Source organism: Castor canadensis, chromosome 11 (assembly GCF_047511655.1).
Source record: "Castor canadensis chromosome 11, mCasCan1.hap1v2, whole genome shotgun sequence".
Lineage (NCBI taxonomy): Eukaryota > Metazoa > Chordata > Mammalia > Rodentia > Castoridae > Castor > Castor canadensis.
Window position 1 is genome coordinate 106466292 of NC_133396.1, and position 19504 is coordinate 106485795.

The window sequence follows — 19504 nt, forward strand, 5'->3', positions numbered from 1 at the left end:
TGACCTCACTGCCAGGAAGCTGTCTTCTTCCTGCTGCATCTGAAACCATCTTTCTGATAAAGATGGCTTCAAGATTGCTGTGCCCTTGCCGACTCTGATCCACAGCTCCTTCTCACTGATCATGCCCTTCTTGTTCTAGATTTTCATCCAGTCTCTACTTCCTCCTCCCATCTGGAGCCTCCTCTAGGTCCTACCCAGCTCTAAGCCCCGGTTCTCTCTAGAAACAGCCCTACATGGACAGGAGACTGGGCCTCCCTGACATCACCAAGAGAAGAGGACCCAAAGGTGGTAGGGACTGTGGTTCCCCAAAGCTTCCCAGTGCCCTTGAGGCTTCACATTGTCCTTGCCTATGAAGTAGAGCCTTCTTCCACCACCCTCACACTCTCCTCCTCCTGTTGTGCTGGTCCCCAAAGGGCAGCACCCAAATGGAGATAATGACACTAACCAGTCACTCTTCTTGCACATCAACCCCTTTCTTCCTGCTGCACTGTCCTTCCCTGGCCACTGTTCCATTGTACAGGTACAGAGCAGCAAGTTCAGAGGTGAGTGCCTTATATGAGGTGAGGCTGCAAACAACCTCTGGGCCCCATTTCTCTCTGTGTTAAATGGAACATGGAGAGAAGTTAAGCTGTTCTCTAACATCCCTCTAGCACTGTCTGGTGACTAATTTGGACAACAGCTGACTAACTTGTGGAGATCAGTAAAAGAAAATATAGCAGCAGCAGCTGGTGTGGTGGGCACCCTGGGAGGGCCTCAAGCCAGCATACTGTCCTTCAGAGGGACAATTCCTTTCTAGTTCCTGTTCCAGGTTCCAGGATGTTTTCTCTAGGGCTGTGAGTTTGAGGTGGGTACAGGTATAATACAGGCAACCTTTCTGTTCTAGAACAGGGAAACTCCCCCTGCCACCAAAAAGAGACACTCACAAACCTATTTTGACAATTGGGAAACAGACTGAGGACATATCAAGCAGCTGCTGGTCTCAGGTCCTAGTGATGTTCTTCTACAGCCAGAACTGTCACCCTGAGGTCCCTGCACCAGGGGAACCACAGGAATCACCTGCATCAGGGGAACCTTACCTACAAGGGAAGCAGGGAGAAACAAGGGCTCCACCCAGGGCCGAAATAAACTTGGCTGATAGTACTCCAGAGAGAACTTCCTGCCCATTAAACTCACTGGGGTACCCCTTAGCATTCCTCCCCAGCTGTATCCCCGCACTCTCAGCTCCCCCAGATCCAGGCCCTGTTTAGGGAAACATGGTTTCTTCAATAAAAAGACAGAGATGTGTGGGTTTCGGAGGGAGGCTGGCATGCCAGTCAAGTGACCCCATCCCACAGGCCTCGATGGCCTCTCAGACTGCATGTTCATGAAGCATCTACTCTGTGCAGATACAGTGATCGGTTTTATCACCAGCATCCTTCATCCTCACAGCAAGCCCACACACAGGGCATTACTTTCCCTGCTTTATAGAAAACAAGGCTCAGGCTTAGCAAATCATAGGGACATGCTCAGAATGGCTCAGTGAGAAAGTGGCAGAGCTAGACAAGGACTTAGGCCCAGGGATCCTTGTTCCAGACTCTTTGCCTGTGCTGTGTCCTCCCTACCACTCATTGGCACAGCCTCCCACCTCCACTGTGGCTGAAGAAGCAGCAGTCCCAGCTGAGCTCCAGAGTACAAAATGTCCCAGCAGGCCAGATCCCATGGATGCACTCTGGCAAACTGACTCTTCTGTAACCTGCCATCTGATGGCCCAGCACTGAGCTCAGGTTGGACCACAAATCAGAATCAGTCACATGGTGAAGGTAAGGACAGGAGATCCCTTAAGAGGTCTGTTTTCTGGTCTAACAGGCCAGGTGGCCTCCACCAGGCTCCTGGGAATAGTGTCAGATGCTGCCTCCAGGGACCCACAAGACAGGCGACTAGAACTATGTCCCCTGGGGAATCACCTCAGCAATAGACCTGTCCTTCTGAAGTTCTGCTTCAACCTGCTGAGACCTGGTTGTGAGACCTGGTTGTGACCGGGAAGGGGAAGAGCCAGAGGCAAAAGGATGGAACCAGAAGTGCAAGAATGGGAGCTGGAGCAAATTCCAGTCATTTGTCCCCTACTTGGCAGGCCTCCACAGCTGGCTGTCCTGCTACCAGCAAAAAGGCTAGGTCTGCTTAAAGTTCATGTCTCTAGTTGCCTTCCTTAAAGCAGTCATTCAGTTCAAAGTGGGGCTCAGGATGGAAAGGAAGGGTTGGATCCACTGGGCTTGTCTCACCTTCTGGATCTGTTTCTTCGTCTGTAACATGGCTCCTATTGGAGTCCATGACTTTAAAAGCTTCTTCCAGCTCCAAAAGACTGTGAACTTGCACTTCTCACAAGCGCAAGTTCAAGTACATAGATCTCAGACTCCAAGCAAGTCACTCAAAAATTCACAACTGAGAGGCTCTGCTACTACCCAGGCCTTTTCACTGCACTTTGGACCAAGCAAGAAAGGAAGTAGAGAGGAGTCCAGAGGGTAAAAGACTTCTTCATCTTTTAGAAAGGGAACCGGGGCTAGACTCTGAACCCCTCAGAGACGTATGGCTGTGGAACTGAGCCAGAAGCCGCCCCCAGGAGTCTGACTGCAGGGCCAGGCTAAGTCCTCAACAGGACTCTGATGCTGTGAAGCCTCCCAGCCCAGCTGCTGTTCATTTATGAGGGTGGGTGCCAGGTCACACCAGGCCTCTCCTCCCATCGGTCCCTCCTGCTATCTCTCTTCTCCCATGACTTGAAGGCCATGGACAATTCTGTCCCCTTCTTGGCCCCTTCCCCAGCACTGTCCTTAGGGTAGAAGGCCATCTTCTGTCCTAAGTGGAGGATCCTCCACTTGTCAGCCTTCACTTCTGCCATCAATGCTACTGCCTGGGTTGCTACAAAAGCAGGAGAGCAGCTGGGTGAATGCAATGCAGCTGGTTCCCCTCTAGGCTGTGTTGGCTGTGTGTGATGGAGGTGGGGCAGGGCTCCAGGAAAGTAAGGGGGTGGAGCTGTGGAGGCAGCACCCCGCCTTCTGTTACCTCACTTGTCCATCCTCCACCCAGTACCATTGAACAACAGGGGGCCCTAGGGAGAAGGGAGATGGAGATGGGTGAGGTCTCACTTGGCCGAGTGGTCTGAGTGGAGGAAGGTGGTGGTGGTGTAGTTCTGGAAGAGAGGCTGCAGGAACATGCCAACAGTGCCAAAGACACAGACAAAGACAAAGATCCAGAGGAACAGGCGGTCGATCACCATGGCAACGTACTTCCAGTCTTCTCTCACCTGGATGGAGGAGATGGAGACCCAGGTGTCAGTGACAGATGTGGGATGGGGGTTGGAATGGGTCTACGTATATACACACCCCACTCCTCTTCTTCAGTGACACCAATGTGACCTTTCACAGCTCTTCTGTCACGTGCCTAAAAGCCTCCAGTGGCCCCACTGCCTTCAGAGCCCATCTAAACCTCCAAGTCTAGAATCAAGACCTACCTATTATAACAAATAGGAGCCTGCCTCCTATTCTCTCCCATTCCATAATCCAGACTTACCAAACCCCAACATGTCCTCTCAGGTCTCTTTGTGCATGAAAATCTGACTTCCCTATCTCTACCTGGTGAACTCTTATACATCCTTCAAAGCCCAAATCAAAAATCACCTCTCTGAAGGTCTCCCTGATCCCCAGATCACAGTGAAACACTGCCCCTTCTGGGTTCCCTTAGCAGTATACCTCCATTACAGCATTTGTACTGTATTGTTTCAATTTGTATGTCTGCCCCTCCACAAAGCTACAGTCCCCTAAACTACAGGGTCCCTGCCTGGTTCATCTTTGTAATTCCAACATCTGGAACAGTGTCCAGTAACTGGGTGATGAATTAGTGAGTGAATGGCTGACTCTGAGAGTTTGCTCCCTTTTTGATGGCATGGGGAGCCCCATCCAACAGCACAGGGACCCGAGAGAGCAAGGGCTGGGGACCAGGTGTGAACAAGTCAGTCAAAGACAGAGCCAACCACAGGGCTCACACCAAGGGCCAGTCTCTCTGCCCAGCCTGAGTCTGGGCCTTTAGACACATGTTTCTCTGGAGCCCAGACAGCTCAAGGGGGAGGAGACAAAGCATTCCTGGCACTGTTGTGCCTGTATCCTGCTAGGCACTGGGAACACAACTGAGCCAGACAAAGGCTCCTGTAGTGTACAGTCTACTGAGGGAGCCAAAACCAAAGGAAGTAAGAATAAAGAAATAGCATATTGCTCTCGGGAAACAAAGGACTGAGATAACGAAATGGAGAGTGACCTGGGCAACCTCTTTGAGAAGGTAACATTTAAGTTAAGATCTCAGTGGGAATGTGTTGAAGAAAAACAATCAGACAGACCCAAAGTGAGCAACATCTGCCTGACCCTTGAAAAATGTTGAAACCATGAAAGACAAAGCAGAGTCACTACTCCAGATCAAAGGAAACTAGCCACATGGCAACTAAACGCAACTGGAGAACTTGGGTTGGGGGAGGGACAATGATCCTATGAAGGATGTTATTGGCGAAATTGGAGAGATTTGACTTTATCTTAGATAAAAGCAGTGATGATAAATTTTCCTGGGTTGATCATGGAACCTGGGGTTTTTGTTGTTTGTTTTCAGTGCTGGGGATTGAACCCAGGACCTCCCACTTTAGTAAGCAGATGCTCTACCACTGAGCTGGTTTATGCACCCAGTCTGGGTTATGCAAGAGAAGTATTTGGAACAAAGGGTCACAATGTCTCCAGCTTTAATAGTAGGGAAAAATTTTAAAACAATATTTTTTGAAATCTTATAAAGAAAGAAGGGCCTTCCAGGCAGTATGTACCCATAATGTGCCAAGACCTAGGCTTGCTTAAGCCACTTTGACAGACAAGCCAATGACCTGAGCAAAGGGAAAACAGCACAAGCTGAGGGAGGAGACACTGATTGTTTGGATGTAAGAGCACAGAAGCTGAATCAGCGAGGCTATTCGGATTCTTCGCTGGCCCAGGCAGGAGCTGTTGGAGGCCTAGAGCCAGGATATTACTGTGGAGGTAGTGAGGAAAGGATGAAACTGAAGATTATTTTGGAGGTGGTGCTCATAGGACAGGACTTCCGATAATTTGGCTGATGGGGAGGTGAGAGAGAAAAAGAAGAGTCAAGGATCACTCAAGGTTTTGGTCTAAAACACTGGGTGAATGGTTACCCCATTTACTACAAGATGGGGAAACTGGTGAGGGTGTAGATCAAGCACTCAGTTTTGGACAGGTCAAGTTTAAGATGCCTGTGAGGCATCCAAGTAGGTCACTGCACCCTCAGCACCTGGCTCAGGAAATGCACAATACATGAGTGGAATACATGAATGGAGGCATAGAGGCTGGTGTGGCAGTAGTGCCTGAGCCCTGCACCCAGCATCACCCACTTGGCCTCAGCTGACTCTGAGACTCTTGCCCGGTTTCCTCCAGTCTCAGCCCCCCTCTTCCTCCATCCAGAGTAAGCTGCTTCTTGGCCCAAGCTTTTGCTCCAATCCAACATCCTGCCTTCCAGGGGAACAGACCCCTGAAGCTCCCCCACCCTACCCCCAGCATAAACCATAATTCATGTCCTTCCTCATCCCCCAACAGGAATGGTAGAGTCCTAGAGGAAACCTGACCAGTTACCATGGCAACAGCTGAGCCTAGGAGTGGAACTAGCCAGGTATCCCGGGACTAACCTCAGTAGAGGGATACCAATCCATCGTACCTCCCCCCAACTCCTGGCTCAGTCCCTAGGAATCTCCTTTGGGAAGCTGCTGCAGAAAAAAGTCAAAACTGGGTGTGAGAGTGGAGTGGGTGGGGAGGAGGGCTCCCCTCCATAAATATTTCACCAGACGAGTCTTCAGGACCCAGAAGACAGAAAAGGGATATTGACTTGGGATGCTGTCCTCTCCACTGGGAGCAGACTCACAGAACCTCTTAACCCTCCCACATTTCTACTGTCCTCAATTTTGTCCCGTGTGTGGCCCACAAAAGGACTCAGTTTGTGCTAAGAGCTGCCGATTAACAACTTCGATGTGGTAATGCAAACTGCGGGGAGGGGAGGGACTCTGGCCCAGCTGCAAACCCAGAAGGACCTCTTCCTGTTCCAGGACGCTCTCAGGATACCAATGATGCCCCAGATGACACATTTTGCCCTGGATACTAGTCTTCGAGAAGCTACAAGGTCATCTTCTATGGACTCCAAAGCCTCCCTAAGGCGACCAAGAAGAATCCAAGCCAGAGCCCAGGCCTAACTCACATTTCCTCCATCCTGCACTCAGCTTCGCGTGTCAAAGTGACGCCCTCCCTGCTTTACAGATACCCGGGACCCACTGTACATACGCTCTGATCGTCGTCCTCGCTCCGCATGTGGTCCGCGATGAAGCGCACACCGTCCACGGCCTCGCGGAGGCCGCAGCCACATGGCCCCCCAGAACGCCCCGGGCCGGCCCCGGGCCCAGGCTCAGCTCCAAAGGCTCCAGCCAAACCCTGGACGGACGCGCGGTTGACGAGGCAGGTGCAGGAGTCAGCTCCCGGGGCTTCGCGGAAGAAGAGGGCGCCGGCACCCTCACGCTCGCGCTGGCGTCGCCGCAGGCGCAGGCGCTGGCGGGCACAGTGGTGGCGCGGCTGCTGCATGAAAAGCAGCGTGGGCAGCTTTTCCAGGAAGACGACCTTGACCCAGGGAGCCATGGTGTGTGTGGTGGGCGAGCGGTGGTGCACGTTGAGCACGCACACACTGGTGACGATGGAGAAGGTGACAAGCACCATGGTGAACATGAGGTACTTGCCAACAAGCGGCACATCAAGGGAGGTGGGAGGCACGATCTTGGAGATGAGCAGGAGGAAGACCGTGAGTGCCAGCAGCACGGAGATGCACAGGGTCATCTTCTCGCCACAGTCCGACGGCAGGTAGAAGACCAGGATGGCCAGGGAGGTGATAAGCACACAGGGAATGATGAGGTTGATGGTGTAGAAGAGTGGCTTACGGCGAATGATGAAGTCGTAGGTGATGTCCACGTAAGTGGAGTCGTCGGGGTTCTCATTGCGCCGGCCTGGCAGGGCCACAATGTCCCACTCACCACTGGGTGTGAAGTCATCCAGGCTGGCCACATCACTCTTGAGCACCAGGTCGATCTCCGTTCGGTCGTACGTCCAGGAGCGGAACTTCATGGTGCAGTTCTGCTGGTCAAATGGGAAGTGCTTCACTTCAATCTTGCATGCACTCTTGTAGATGGCAGGTGGCAGCCAGAAGATGCTGCCATCATAGGAGACCACCGCGTTGGAATAAAAGGACACCTCGTACATGCCGTCAGCACTGCCGAGGAATAGGCACAGTCAGCCCTGGCCTGAACATTCCTCCATCACCACCAGTCAACCCAGGGGAAGTGGGAGAGGAAAGCCACAGGGAGATGTAGGAAGGAGAGCCGAGGTCTGAGAAGGATCATCCAGGAGTACAAATGGCTGGAACAGGAATTGAGCAAGAAGAGGATATGGGTGGGCTGGTGGCAGGTACTGGTATCCTGGGCAGGAGGCCTGTGTGGCCACTCAGAGGTAGAAAAGGGTGAATGGGGGCAAAGGACACAGCTGCTACTTGTCCCGAACTGTGTAAGCTGGTTGTGCCTCATGACAGTGGAGAAGTTAGGGAAACCAGGGAGACCAAGCAATGGAGGGAGACGGGGGCAGGTGGGAGTCAGGCATGGTCCCATCAGTTGAGGAAGGTAGTTTTTTGTTGGTGGTGATGTTTTGTTTGTTTGTTTGTTTGTGGGACTGGAAGGAAGGTAGTTTTTACATAGACGTGAGAGGGATTATTGCAGGCGACAGAACAGAATCTGGAGGAGAAACTAAGAGCTTAGGTTTCTTTGATCCTGCCCAGGGCTCCAGGAACACCTATTCTTAAATCAACTTAAGCGGTGGGGGCTGTCAATTTTCCTTTAATATCCCCACCCTTACTCCAAATACTGTGAATCCTAAGTGGCTGGGAGGGAGGCTGCGGAGGACGAAGTCACCTTAGTTATAAACACTATACCTCACTGGTCCGGGACTGTCAATCTTAGTGCTCATCTCACAAATGCCAGTGAAAAGTCCCCTCCCTCTCACAACATAGCTAATTTCTCGGATTCCTCCCAAGACTTCTCCTCCCGAGTCCTCCCATGGTCTCCCCCAGTCTTTCCATTCCCCAGGGCCACCTACTTGTTGTATAGGACCACATCTGGGAGCCAGATGTGTTTGGAAGGAAGCCGAACTTTCTTCATATTGTCAAACTCCTCGGGCTTCCAGGTGAGGCGATAATCCTCCCACTCCTGGGAAAAGGAGAGAGGGAAGCAGCACCAACCTCTGCCCCAAGGAGGGGCCCAAAGTCAAGAAAAGGGATAAGAGGAGGCTGATACGGTTTGAGGAATTTTTAAAAGCCAGCCTCCTCCCCACAGTGACTTCTCTGCCCAATAAGTGTGGTTCATTTGTGCATTTAATATGCATAGCAAAGCCAGGGTATCAGAATCTACATTTTACAAATGAAAAAATGAATTTTGGAGAGTTTAAAATCACAGAGCAGGTAAGTGGCCCAACCAAGATTCAAATCCTATTGAGGACTCCAAAAGGACATGCCAAAAAGGAAGAGGAGGAGGAGTGAGAGGGGAGAGGGAGGAATATGGGGGAGAAAGAGGGCGGGGGTGTGGCTGGGAAGAGAACTAACCTGGGTCAGCCAGACATTAGTGGTCATAATCTGCTCCCGCTCATGCTGTGGGAAATAGAGAAACTGCTGAGAAACCCTCCCCACCTCCACCCCTAGCCTGTAAACCTACTGTCACCACTCCTGGCCCCTCCCACCTTGGGAACACTAGATTAGTAAACACAAACATTAATACATTCTGGCTGAGCTGACTTCAGTAGCTGGTCAGAGAGTTTGGGACCCCTACTCACCACACTGATGAGCTGGGCTAGTGATACCATGAGCTGTACCGTCACCAGCTCTGAGCCATTGGTGGCTGGGCGAATAAGCTTGTTGTAGCGGGAGGGATCCAGGAGGTACTCCACCAGCCGCTCCTCTGTGTCTGTACTCCATACCCCTGAGCAAAGCAGGGGCAGGAAGTGAGTGAACAAACAGGAGAGCTCATAAAGGAGCCCACCCTCCCCAGGCAAGTGAGACAATCCATTAGGCCCAACTAGGAGGCTATGGCTTCCTATTGTCCCATCCCTAAGGATACTGCAAAATGCTTAAGTTGCCCCCATGAAGGCCCTCATAGAAAAGCCCCTCTTGGACCAGTGACAAAGACTCTAGATGTCTAGATGAAGAACCCACTCTTCAAGGATTAATGGAGTCCTGGTTTCTCCCCAAGGTCTCAGAGGGTAGCTTCAAAAGGTGTCTGCTCTGAGGCTTCCCCAGCAAATACCTACAATTCACAGGAGGTTTAAGGGTGGTGAAAGGGGAACAGTAGTGTATCCTACTACATACCCTTTCTTCTTAATCAGTGCCCGTTTATGTGTGCAACTAGCATTATGTGCCTCCATAGGACCAACCCCCTTCCTCCACAAGAACTGGGTTAGAGAAGGGTAGTTGGCTTGTCTGCTCTCTGGGTCAGGCAACCATACATACAGGCGTCTACCCACCCTGTGAGATGGCATGCAAGTGTGGAAAGCTCATTCCCTTTGTACTGGCCCCTCTATATATCTATCCCCTTCTGTAACTGCACAACACACCCCTCCTTTGGCCCCCCTCAGAGAGCACCTTCCAGGTCCTCAGCCTGATGATCTCTTCGCTTCCAAGTTCCCTATCCCACCCTACAAGAGGCAGATAAGTCAGTTCCCTCTCCTTTCTGCCTTGTTCCTGTGGGGGGGCCCAAATCAGGAGCCCATTGAGGAGAGTGGGAAATGATGGGGAGCCAAGGGAGAAGTGTTGAACCAGGCAGACTTCCGGAGATAATGTTTCACAAAAAGTCAAATGGCATCTCAAGTCTCCATCAGGATCAGCCCTCCTGCCATCCCAGAAAGCTGGGGAGATCCCTTCCCTCCTTCTCTGTGCTCACATTCTCCCCACCACCAATGGCCGAGTTTTTATCTCTTCCTCCTTAGGGTAGGTCCTCCTTCCAGATCGGTTTCCCAAGTATGAAGTCCCTGGGGTCTCTCCCTTAACCCCAAGCAGGCTCCCGCACCTCTAGGGAATTCCTCCCTTCCACCTTCTGTGCAGGCAGCGGGGAGACAGAGCTCGGTGTTTTGGGCCATTGGCTGGGGTAGGGGAATCTGACCAGTCCGTTCTTACCCGAGCACAGACACAGGAGGCCAAAGCAGAAGAGCAGCGCCATGGGGCTGGAGCGCCAGGCCATGCCGCAGGCATAGCTTGCTGCCTTGCCTAATCCAGCCGGAGCGCGCCGCGGGCGGAGCGCTGTCCGTGGTGCTGAACGGCGCCCAGCGCGTGCTCGCAGCCTCCGGGCAGCCGCGCGGCCGTTCTTGGGGCGTAAGGAGCCGGCTGGAAGGGGGCAAAGCTTCTCGCCTACCCGGGTCTGAGCAGGCGGAGGCTTTTCCGGTTGCTCTGCCAGGGAATACAATCGGGACGGTGAGGGGGAGGAGTCTCTGCCCCGGAGGCGGAAGCGCCGGGTCCCAGGAAAGAAAGGGCATCCTTGGGTGCGCTATTCTTTGACTGGACCTCCTACGGTGGGGTCTGCGTGAGGTCGAAGAAGGGCTGTTCATCGAAGTTTAGGGGGACCTGGAGAGATTTGAGAAGGGTCAGCAGAAAGAAGCAGAAGGAGCGGGCAAGTAGGTCAGGGCCCTCTTAGTACGCGGGTGGGGTGCAAAGAGCCAAATTGAGTTTCTGAGATAACTGCCCTCCTTTTTTCTTTTACTGAGACCAGTGATCCTGCTGTCCAGGAAAGCTAAGGATGCGGTAGAGAAAAAATGCATTTTAGGCCCTTAGACAGGGGCACTGGGTTTGCTATTTTATGAAAGTAAACAGCTTTAGAGTCTTGGAACAGAGTCCCCTAACCTGCCCACTTCTCTATCTCCATTACCTCCATAAACTGCCCAAAAGCCAGGATCCTGCCCTCCCATGGTGGATCTAGCTGGGGAGGTCTAGACTTTCTCTGACAAAAAAAAAAGGTAACCTTGAAGGTTTTGAAGAGAGAAAAAGATCAGCAGCCCCTATCAATGATCCTTTGTCATCCCCACTCGCTTCCACTCCAGTCGTTGTCTTCTCTGTGTCTGGGGAGATCAGGAGACCATTTCACAGAGAAAGAATGAAGCTAACACAAAGGAGAGCAAAGATGAGAGAGGTGTCAAAACTCAATGACATCTTTGATCTTGAAAGCCCTGAACTTTTAGCTGCTAAGCCAATAAAGGCCCTCTTTTTTCTTAAGTGGATTTGTTGTCACTTTTAACCAAAAGATTCCTGACTAAAGCAGACTTATCATACAGCAAAGCTCAGTCTTATTTCATAAACGCCTACTTCTCCGACTTCATCTGGGCCATTCTACCCTGTTTCATACTCTATTTGCAAGGTCTTTAAGATCCTTGGATATTTAATCCCTCTCAATCCCCAGACTTCAGACTTTTAAATACGTAGTTTTCTCCTTTGGCTCTTTTGAAGCTCATTTCCCCCTAACTACCTTCTACTTAAATTTAATATTTGGCAGAATTTCAGTTCCTCAAGGAAGCCGTACCTGTTACCCGTTTCCAGAGCATGTCCAGTGAAATCCTAAAACAATGGCTGCCTCTTCGACTAGATTATGAACCATTTTAGTGCCTGGCATATCTCAAGGGTTTACCAGGTAAGGAAAAAGATGTAGTATAGAACTGACATTTTTAATGTGTAGGTGAATATTCCTGTGTAAAAACTCAGCTGGAAGCAACTTATTTAACACATGGCTAGCTTCGGGAATTGAGGGGAAGCAGCAGTACAAATTCCAGAAAAGGACTGCAGAGGAAGTGCGATGACTTCATGTCCCATAATACACATGGAAGTGGGCATAAATCTGCACCACTAGCTCCAGGGCTCATCGATGTATAATAATCTCTTAAAAAGGAAATCTTGGGCTGGGTGCCGGTGGCTCACACCTGTATTCCTAGCTACTCAGGGGGCACAGATCAGGAGGATCTTGGTTCAAAGGCAGCATGGACAAATAGTTCGTGGTGGGTTCAAAAAAACCCATCACAAAAAAGGGCTGGTAGAGTGGCTCAAGGTGTAGGCCCTGAATTCAAACCTGAGTATCATGAAGAAAAAAAAAAAAAAGAAAAAAAACCTTGTAATCTTGGAACCAAGGAAAGGATTAGAGCACAAAAGCCTATGGAAAGAGGAATGTGTACAATCACTCCACTGCGGAAAAGGTCAAGGGTGAGAAGATCCTCCTTCAACAATTTACTCTTACTTATTCATTTATTTTTGGTGGTACTGAGGTTTGAACTCAGCACCTCACACTTGCTAGGCATGTGCTCTACCACTTGAGCCATGCCCCCAGCCCTCACCTTCAAAAATTTAGATCAGCATTTGTTGAGTATCTTCTATGTGTCGAGAATTGTATAGGTGTTGAGAATGCAGTAATCATAAAGAGTCAGTTCCAGTTATTAAAGAGATCACAAATTAGCACAAATTATTATGCAATATGGTGGCTGTTTTAGGAGAGGAATGAATGAGGTATCATGGAAGCACAGAGGAGCAAGAGGTTAATGGTGCCTGAGGGGCTTGGAGGGAAGAGAGATGAGAGTTGAGATGTGAATGATGGAAAATTCAATGAAGCAAGGATGGCTTAAAGGTATTCCAAACTCCTGAGCAGGACAAGGAGCTTTGGTGGATGCAGGGTGATTAAGAAAGGCTGTGAAAGTCTTCTGTTATAAAAACCTTCTTTTGGGTACAGCACCTGCCTAGCAATCCTGAGGTCCTGAGTTCAAACCCCAGTACCACAAAAAAGAAAGAAAAAAAGAAAGGAAGGAAGGAGGGAAGGAAAGAAAGAAAACTTTTTTCTGGAGTGGTTCCATGTTTCTGAGACTGTGGAGGGGGTCATTTACTTGCTTAAAGCCTTTAGCTATTTTCTGATGCTTCTTTCAGACCACTCCAGACAGCCTGTTCATGTTGTGTTCTCAAATTCTCCAGCTTTTACTTCATGTTTACTTTCAGCTTGGCAAGGAATAAGTCATCTGAATAGAACCACTCAGTGACCAAGGAGGACTGAGACCCCCTCCTTCCTTATGTCTCCCCAACATACCTCTTGCATATCCACCAGGAAGAAAGGCAACTGGGGAGAAAGGACAGGTCCAGAACCACACAGGGTGGTAGAGATACAGAACTATCAATGCTGAGGCAAAACAGGGATTGGGCAAAGTTGTGGTGGCCACTCCCATTGTGGCTAATGGTAAAGAACATTTTCTTCTGAAAGATATTAACATTCATGTCGCTCTTCTTAAGGTGTTTTAAGATTTAAAATTGTGTTAGCAAAGTAATATTGTGTTCATGAAACCAAAGGAAAATACAAGTTAGCAAAACACAGTAAGCACAAAATGCATTCATAATCTTACCTCCCAGGGGAAGAAAATCACGGTTAGCAAACTCACATACCTGTACGTATTTAGATACAGTACTCACACAAAAATACATGTAAGGGTAGATCTAGCTAAATTTTTACAATATAAACACCTAACACCCACCCCTGTGTTACAGGAACAAACATTACCAATATCCAGAGGCCCCCATCATACTCTTCCAGTCATTATTCTCCCTCTTTGAAAGGAACATCATAAGGGGAGGGAAGTGTGGGAAGTGACTTCTTAATGTTCTGGAAACTAGATAGTGGTAATGGTTATGCAGTGTTGTGAATGCAAAGGTTAAATGCTAAATTTTATGTTATGTGTATTTTCCCTCATTTTTTACATGATTAAAAGTGTAAAAAACAAAAAAAGTAACTATCATAAACCACCTGACTAACAGTGTAGGTCAGCTTTGCCTGTGGAACCTTAGATAAATGGAAACAGAATCTTCCCTTTTTTTTTTTTTTTTTAAGGTACTCAGGGTCTTGCACTTGCTAGACAAGTGCTCTACCACTTGAGCCATCCCACCAGCCCCTTTTAGCTTTAGTTATTTTTCAGATGGGGGTCTCATACTTTTTTTCTAGGGCTAATCTCAGACTTTGACCCTCCTGATCTCTACCTGGGATTATAGGCCTGGAACCACCATGCCCAGACCTTCACCTGCTTTTTTAGATAGGATCTCACTGTGTAGTCTGGAACTTACCACCCTCCTGCCTTCACCTTCCAAATGCTGGGATACAGGTGTGTCCTACCATGCCCAGCTGTGTTTTTTTAAAACATGAACATAGCATAGTGTACTTCACTGTCTCCATTGTATGAACACACTGTCACTTATCCATCCACCACTGATGGATATTTCAGTTGTTTCCTATTTTGGACTATTAAAAAATAATACAAAAATACTGCTATAAATGTTCTTGTCGTGTTTTTGGTGCACAAATATATACATTCCCGTTGGGTACATAGGCACATACATTTTGTTTTTTAAAGGACTACATTGTGATATTGTTTTATAGTCTTCCTTTTTCATTTACTATTTCTCAAACATCTCTCCATACCAGTAAGTATTCTTAGATAACATTTTTTATTTTTGAAACAAGGGTTTCAATGTACAGCCAAGCTCAATTAGAACTCGTGATCTTCCTGCCTCTGCCTCCTGAGTGCTGGGATTACAGACTGATAACTATTTTTAACAGCCATAGAATATGTGAATAAGTGAAATTGCTGAGCCAAAGCTTTAAAGTTTCTGATTATTTAAGAATTTTTGCTAAGTTGACCTCCAGAAAGAATGATGCTACCAAGACTTTCCTGATCCCTCAGGCTACAGCACCAATGAACAACATCTCTGCACTTTTTGCCTATGCTGAGCCCCCTCTTTGTCCCTTTCCCTTCTGCTCTTAAGTCATCCCTCCATTATCTTCAGCCTTCCTTTCCAACCTGTTTCTACTTCTGGGCCCAGTTCTTTCACAGTGTCTGTCCATTTCCACCAATGGAACTTCTACTTCCACATTCCTTATTGGCAGTTAATCCTGATTAATACAACCATTCAAGGTCCTTACCCTTCTTTTTTTTCTTTTGGTGGGACTGGGGTTTGAACTCAGGGCTTCACACTTGAAAAGCAGGCACTCTACTGCCTGAGCCCTTACCCTTCTTGATCCCTATTACTGTGTTTGTCACGTCACTGTTTGTCAGTACATTATATCTGGCTCCAGTTCATCCAATACCATGTGCTCCTGAGAGCAGGAACAAGAAGTACAACAAAAATGATGGAACGAACATGAGCTGTCATGTGAGGAACCTCTCCTCTGTGCCACCAATCATGTCAGGTGCTTCCTACAGGGACTGTCTTATTTATCTCTTCATCCTCAGTGCCCACCACAGTTCCTGGCAAAGAGCAAGTGCTCAGGACATACTTGCTGAGTCAATGACAAAGTGCTATGCTTCTGGGAAAAAGTCAAAGAAGAGGCCACTCACTTTGCTACAAACAAGCACAGCTGCTCACTTTGGTAGCACACGATCTTTTGGAGAAAGAGAAAATCCCTACAATTCATTTTCCACAGAATAGCCAGAGTGATCTTTTAAAAATTTAAATCAAATCACGCTACTCCCTGCTTAAAATCCTCCAATGGTTTCCTATTGCATTTTGAATAAAACCCAAACAACTTCCTGTGGTCTGCATAATCCAGCTCCTTCCCTTCTTCACTGGCCTCATCTCTTGTCCTCCTCTCCTCTGCTTTCACTAGACTCAAGCTACGCAGATACCCAATTTTTTTTTTTATTATTATTTTGTGGTGATGGCGTTTGAACTCAGGGCCTACACCCTAAGCCACTCTACCAGCCCTTTTTTGTGTTGGGCTTTTTTGAGATAGGGTCTCACGAACTGTTTGCCTCAGCTGGCTTTGAACCATGATCCTCTTGATCTGCCTCCTGAGTAGCTAGGATTACAGGAGTGAGCCACTGGTGCCTGGCAACCTATGTTTAAAAACATTTATTTACGTGCACTGTTTTATGCATTTACATGTGTTTTCATGCAATCCTTCCAACAGCCTTCTGACATAGGCACTATAATGATCTCTGCTTTACAGAAACTGAGGCAGTCAGGGTAAGTAACTTGCCCAAGGTCACACCGTTGTCTGGCAAAGCTGGAGTTCAAAGCCCATGTTTTAGCCAGTGGATCATTAGCTTCCTACTTCTAGACCACACCAGCCTGGTTCTCACCCAGCCCTTGAGGTTATTGCTCTTTCTGCCTGAAATGGTCTTCCTGTTCCCAGTCCTGAGGCCTTTCTTTATCAGATCTCAGTTCAAACACTGCCTCCTTAGGGAGACATTTCCTGACTACTGGACTTAAGTAACCCCAGTCCCTCTCTCCTACATGATCCTATTTTAATTCCTTCTGATATTTTTTTTTTGTTTGTGGAGGGGCTTTTTGAGACAGGGTCTCACTATATAGCCCAGGCTAGCCTTGAACTTACTTTGTAGACCAGACTGACTTTGAACTCAATCTTCCTGCCTTCACCTTCCCAATGCTGAGATTATGGTCATGCACCACCACACTCACCTCTTTTCTTACTTATTGACACATTTGTGAACTGACTCCTTGCACTAGAATGGAAGTGTCACAAGACCAAAGATCTTGTCCGTTTTGTCTATCCATGCCTAGAGCAGTGCGTGGCACATGGAAGAGCTCCATCAATGGTAATTACCTCTGCTTTTTAGTAGAAGTGGTAATCATTGCAAGAGTAGGATTTAGCATTTTCTGTGCAAGGTACTAAGTACCCATCACTGTATTAATCACTTTACATAGCTCATTTCATCTAAAATAGCACAATGACCATGCTGCAAGGCAGAGATCATGTATGTTTTACAGATAAGAAAGCTGATTTTGCAGAAATTAAGTTGCCCAAGGTGACACAGCTAGCAAAGCAAAAGAGCTGAAATCCAAGTCCTTCTGTCTGACTCACAGGCCATGCTCTTCCCATTCAGCTGTCCTGCCCCTTTTTATAGCAAAAAGCAGAAGGCAGTATTCCTTGCAATTAACACCTCTAGCACTGCCCTCTCAGCTCAGAACCCATCACCCTCCAGATGTCTCCAGATGATGGTCCATATCACTCCCTCCGAACATGTTCATACCAAACTCCCACTTTTGCATATGCCATCCTCTCTGCCTGGGACAGTGTCAGTCCTTTTTCTTGCAGCTGGTAATTCTACTCACTCTTCAGAATTCAGCTTGTTTCTTGTTTAGGAACACCTGCCCAGATCTCTAGTCTTGTTTTCCTTTGAAGCACTTACTACATCTGCAGTGTAAGTGACTGGATATTTAACAACCCATGCAATGTGATTTTTCTACCAGGCTGAATGCATGGAAGATGTGAGGACTGGGTCTGTCTCATTCAGTGCTGCATCAAGAGCTCACACATAGTAGGTGTTCGGCAAATATTTACTCATCTTCTCCCATGTGAGGCTTCTGGGTACCAGAGGACTCTCCCAGGCGGAGCTGAGATGCTGAGCACACCAGCAAGGGAAGACAAACCTCATTCCAGTGACCATGACTTTTGGGTTCCTCATAGCAGAGGTGGGAGTTGGGGATTTGGGAGAGCTGTGCAGCACTGTGGAACTGTCTCATCGTGTTGTTTTATTCTAATTAAGTCAGTCATAGTCCTTGCTTAGCATGGATGAGACCCTGAGTTGGAGCCTCAGTACCACTAAATAAATAAACACTTTAGCCCTTTATAAGATACAGAATTCAGAATCTTCCAAATAACTGCATTTGAGGGTTTCCTGGGTAAGTGACAGAGTCAGGTAATGTGTGAAAAGCTCTTGAGGAAGCACAAGGGGGAGGCAGAGTGGAGGAGCCAGGTGTGGTGGTGCAGCCTGCAGTGGCAGCACCCAGGAAACTGAGGCAGGAGGACCTTGAGTTGGAGGCCGGCTTGGGATACATAGCAAGACCCTGACGTCCTCCCTACCCCCAGAAAAAAGGAAGGCAGAGTAGGGCAGAAGGGCATAGCCTCTGGAGACAGATCCAGGAACTCTGCACAGTAGCTGTATATGCTTGAGTAGTCACTCTCTTTCCCCATTTATAAAACAGGGATACAAATGCTTGCTTTGCAACGTTCTTGAGAGGTTTAGAAATATTTGCAAACTGTCATGGCTCAGGAAGTGCTCGATAAACCGGAATTCATACCACAGTCTTTATGCTACCAGCTACACACAGGCACAAAGGCGACAGGTAGCTAACTGTTCAGACTACTCAAACAAGATAACCAGTCCCCAGAAGGTCCAGGAACGTGCAATCTCTTTAAATATCCAGAGATGAACTTGGCTAATGAAAGCATTCAGCAAACACCATTGAATGAATGAGCCCAGCACCTATCACCAAGGTACAGTCAGCTTCCAACAAAATCTAACTCATTTTAGTTCAGGTGGGAGAGGAAGGGGGCGGTATGGTCAGTGGCTCATGCCCTGAGTTAGCCCTGCAGAATTCACCAGGCCCCACCACAAGCTGACACCTGCCCTTGGCAAAGAAACTACTAGGTTCTGGAACCTCAACCAGCTTTGTCCTTTGTGATAGTGCCATCTAGTGTGAGCCTGGATGCACTGCCGTCAATTCCTGGTAGCTGCCAGGATCACTGCGACAAGGTGTGAGCTATTTAGGCTTGGGAGGGAATATGAGAGCGGCCTTAGGCTGTATCCTTCCATCCTACCGCTAGGTCAATGGTTTACAAAAATGCTGCACTACTGCCATGACTCTTATCAAGGAAACCTGGACCGCCCAGATCTGTAGGGTCTGAAAAGCGCCAAACGTCAGCTATTATTGACTATCCCGCAGACATAATCAACCAGCGAGCTGTATCACTCTAAAAGATCTCTTCGCATAGAACTGACCATCATCCTCTTAGGAGCCATTGTACAGATGAGGAAACTGAGGCTCCGCGGGAAAGTGGCTTACCCAAGGTCACTCGAGTTAGAAGCACAGCAAGGAGGAGGATCCAAGCAAGCCTCTGGTATCCTAGTTCCGGGCTCCTGCCCCCGAGCCCCCCCACCCCCATTCAGTGTGGAGATGTAGCATGTCCCCCCTCCCAGAGGCAGAGGCTGGGGGACCCTGCCCCGAGGACCACTGTGGGAACGCAGGATAGAGACCGTACAGCGGTGATTGCACTTCTTTCTTCTCAGCTCGCCGAGTACCCCGCACGCCCGCCGCCGCCCGGGGGCGGAGGAAGAGGGCTCCGAGCAGGAAACAAGAGTCCCGCGCGGGTGGCCCCTGGGAGCACGCGGCGCCGGGTCACGTGAGAGGGGACAGCCGGCGAAGGGCCTTCGAGCGTGTGTACGTACGACGTACGTAAACACGCACTGAGGCGCTGAAAGAGGCGAGCCCGAAACTCCGGGTCACATGTGGAGGGTGACAGGCAAGAACAAGGAGGCGGGAAAGACTGAAAGATCACGTGGAGAGGGCCACATCAGGGAGGTCACGTGAGGGGACGGAGGCGGGGCCGCCCAAG

The 19504-nt window shown here is 48.9% G+C and overlaps 1 protein-coding gene across 4 annotated transcripts; it reads right to left on the minus strand.

Moving 5' to 3' along the window:
- Positions 1-1380: 1380 nt before the first annotated feature.
- Chrnb2 (cholinergic receptor nicotinic beta 2 subunit) lies at positions 1381-19270 on the minus strand. 4 transcript variants are annotated; one of them, XM_074047973.1, is made up of 8 exons: positions 18955-19033; positions 11096-11233; positions 10258-10701; positions 8922-9067; positions 8695-8739; positions 8193-8302; positions 6345-7317; positions 1381-3277 (listed from the first exon to the last, which is right to left on the minus strand). In XM_074047973.1, exons 3-8 carry the CDS (start codon positions 10319-10321, stop codon positions 3116-3118), a joined length of 1500 nt encoding a protein of 499 aa, XP_073904074.1. In that variant the 5' UTR covers positions 10322-10701; positions 11096-11233; positions 18955-19033; the 3' UTR covers positions 1381-3115. The 4 variants fall into 4 exon arrangements, with proteins under 4 accessions (XP_073904074.1, XP_073904075.1, XP_073904076.1 ...); XM_074047974.1 differs by lacking the exons at positions 11096-11233; positions 18955-19033 and adding an exon at positions 19151-19270; XM_074047975.1 differs by lacking the exon at positions 11096-11233 and having other exon boundaries at positions 18955-19061.
- Between the last annotated feature and the right edge of the window lie 234 nt (positions 19271-19504).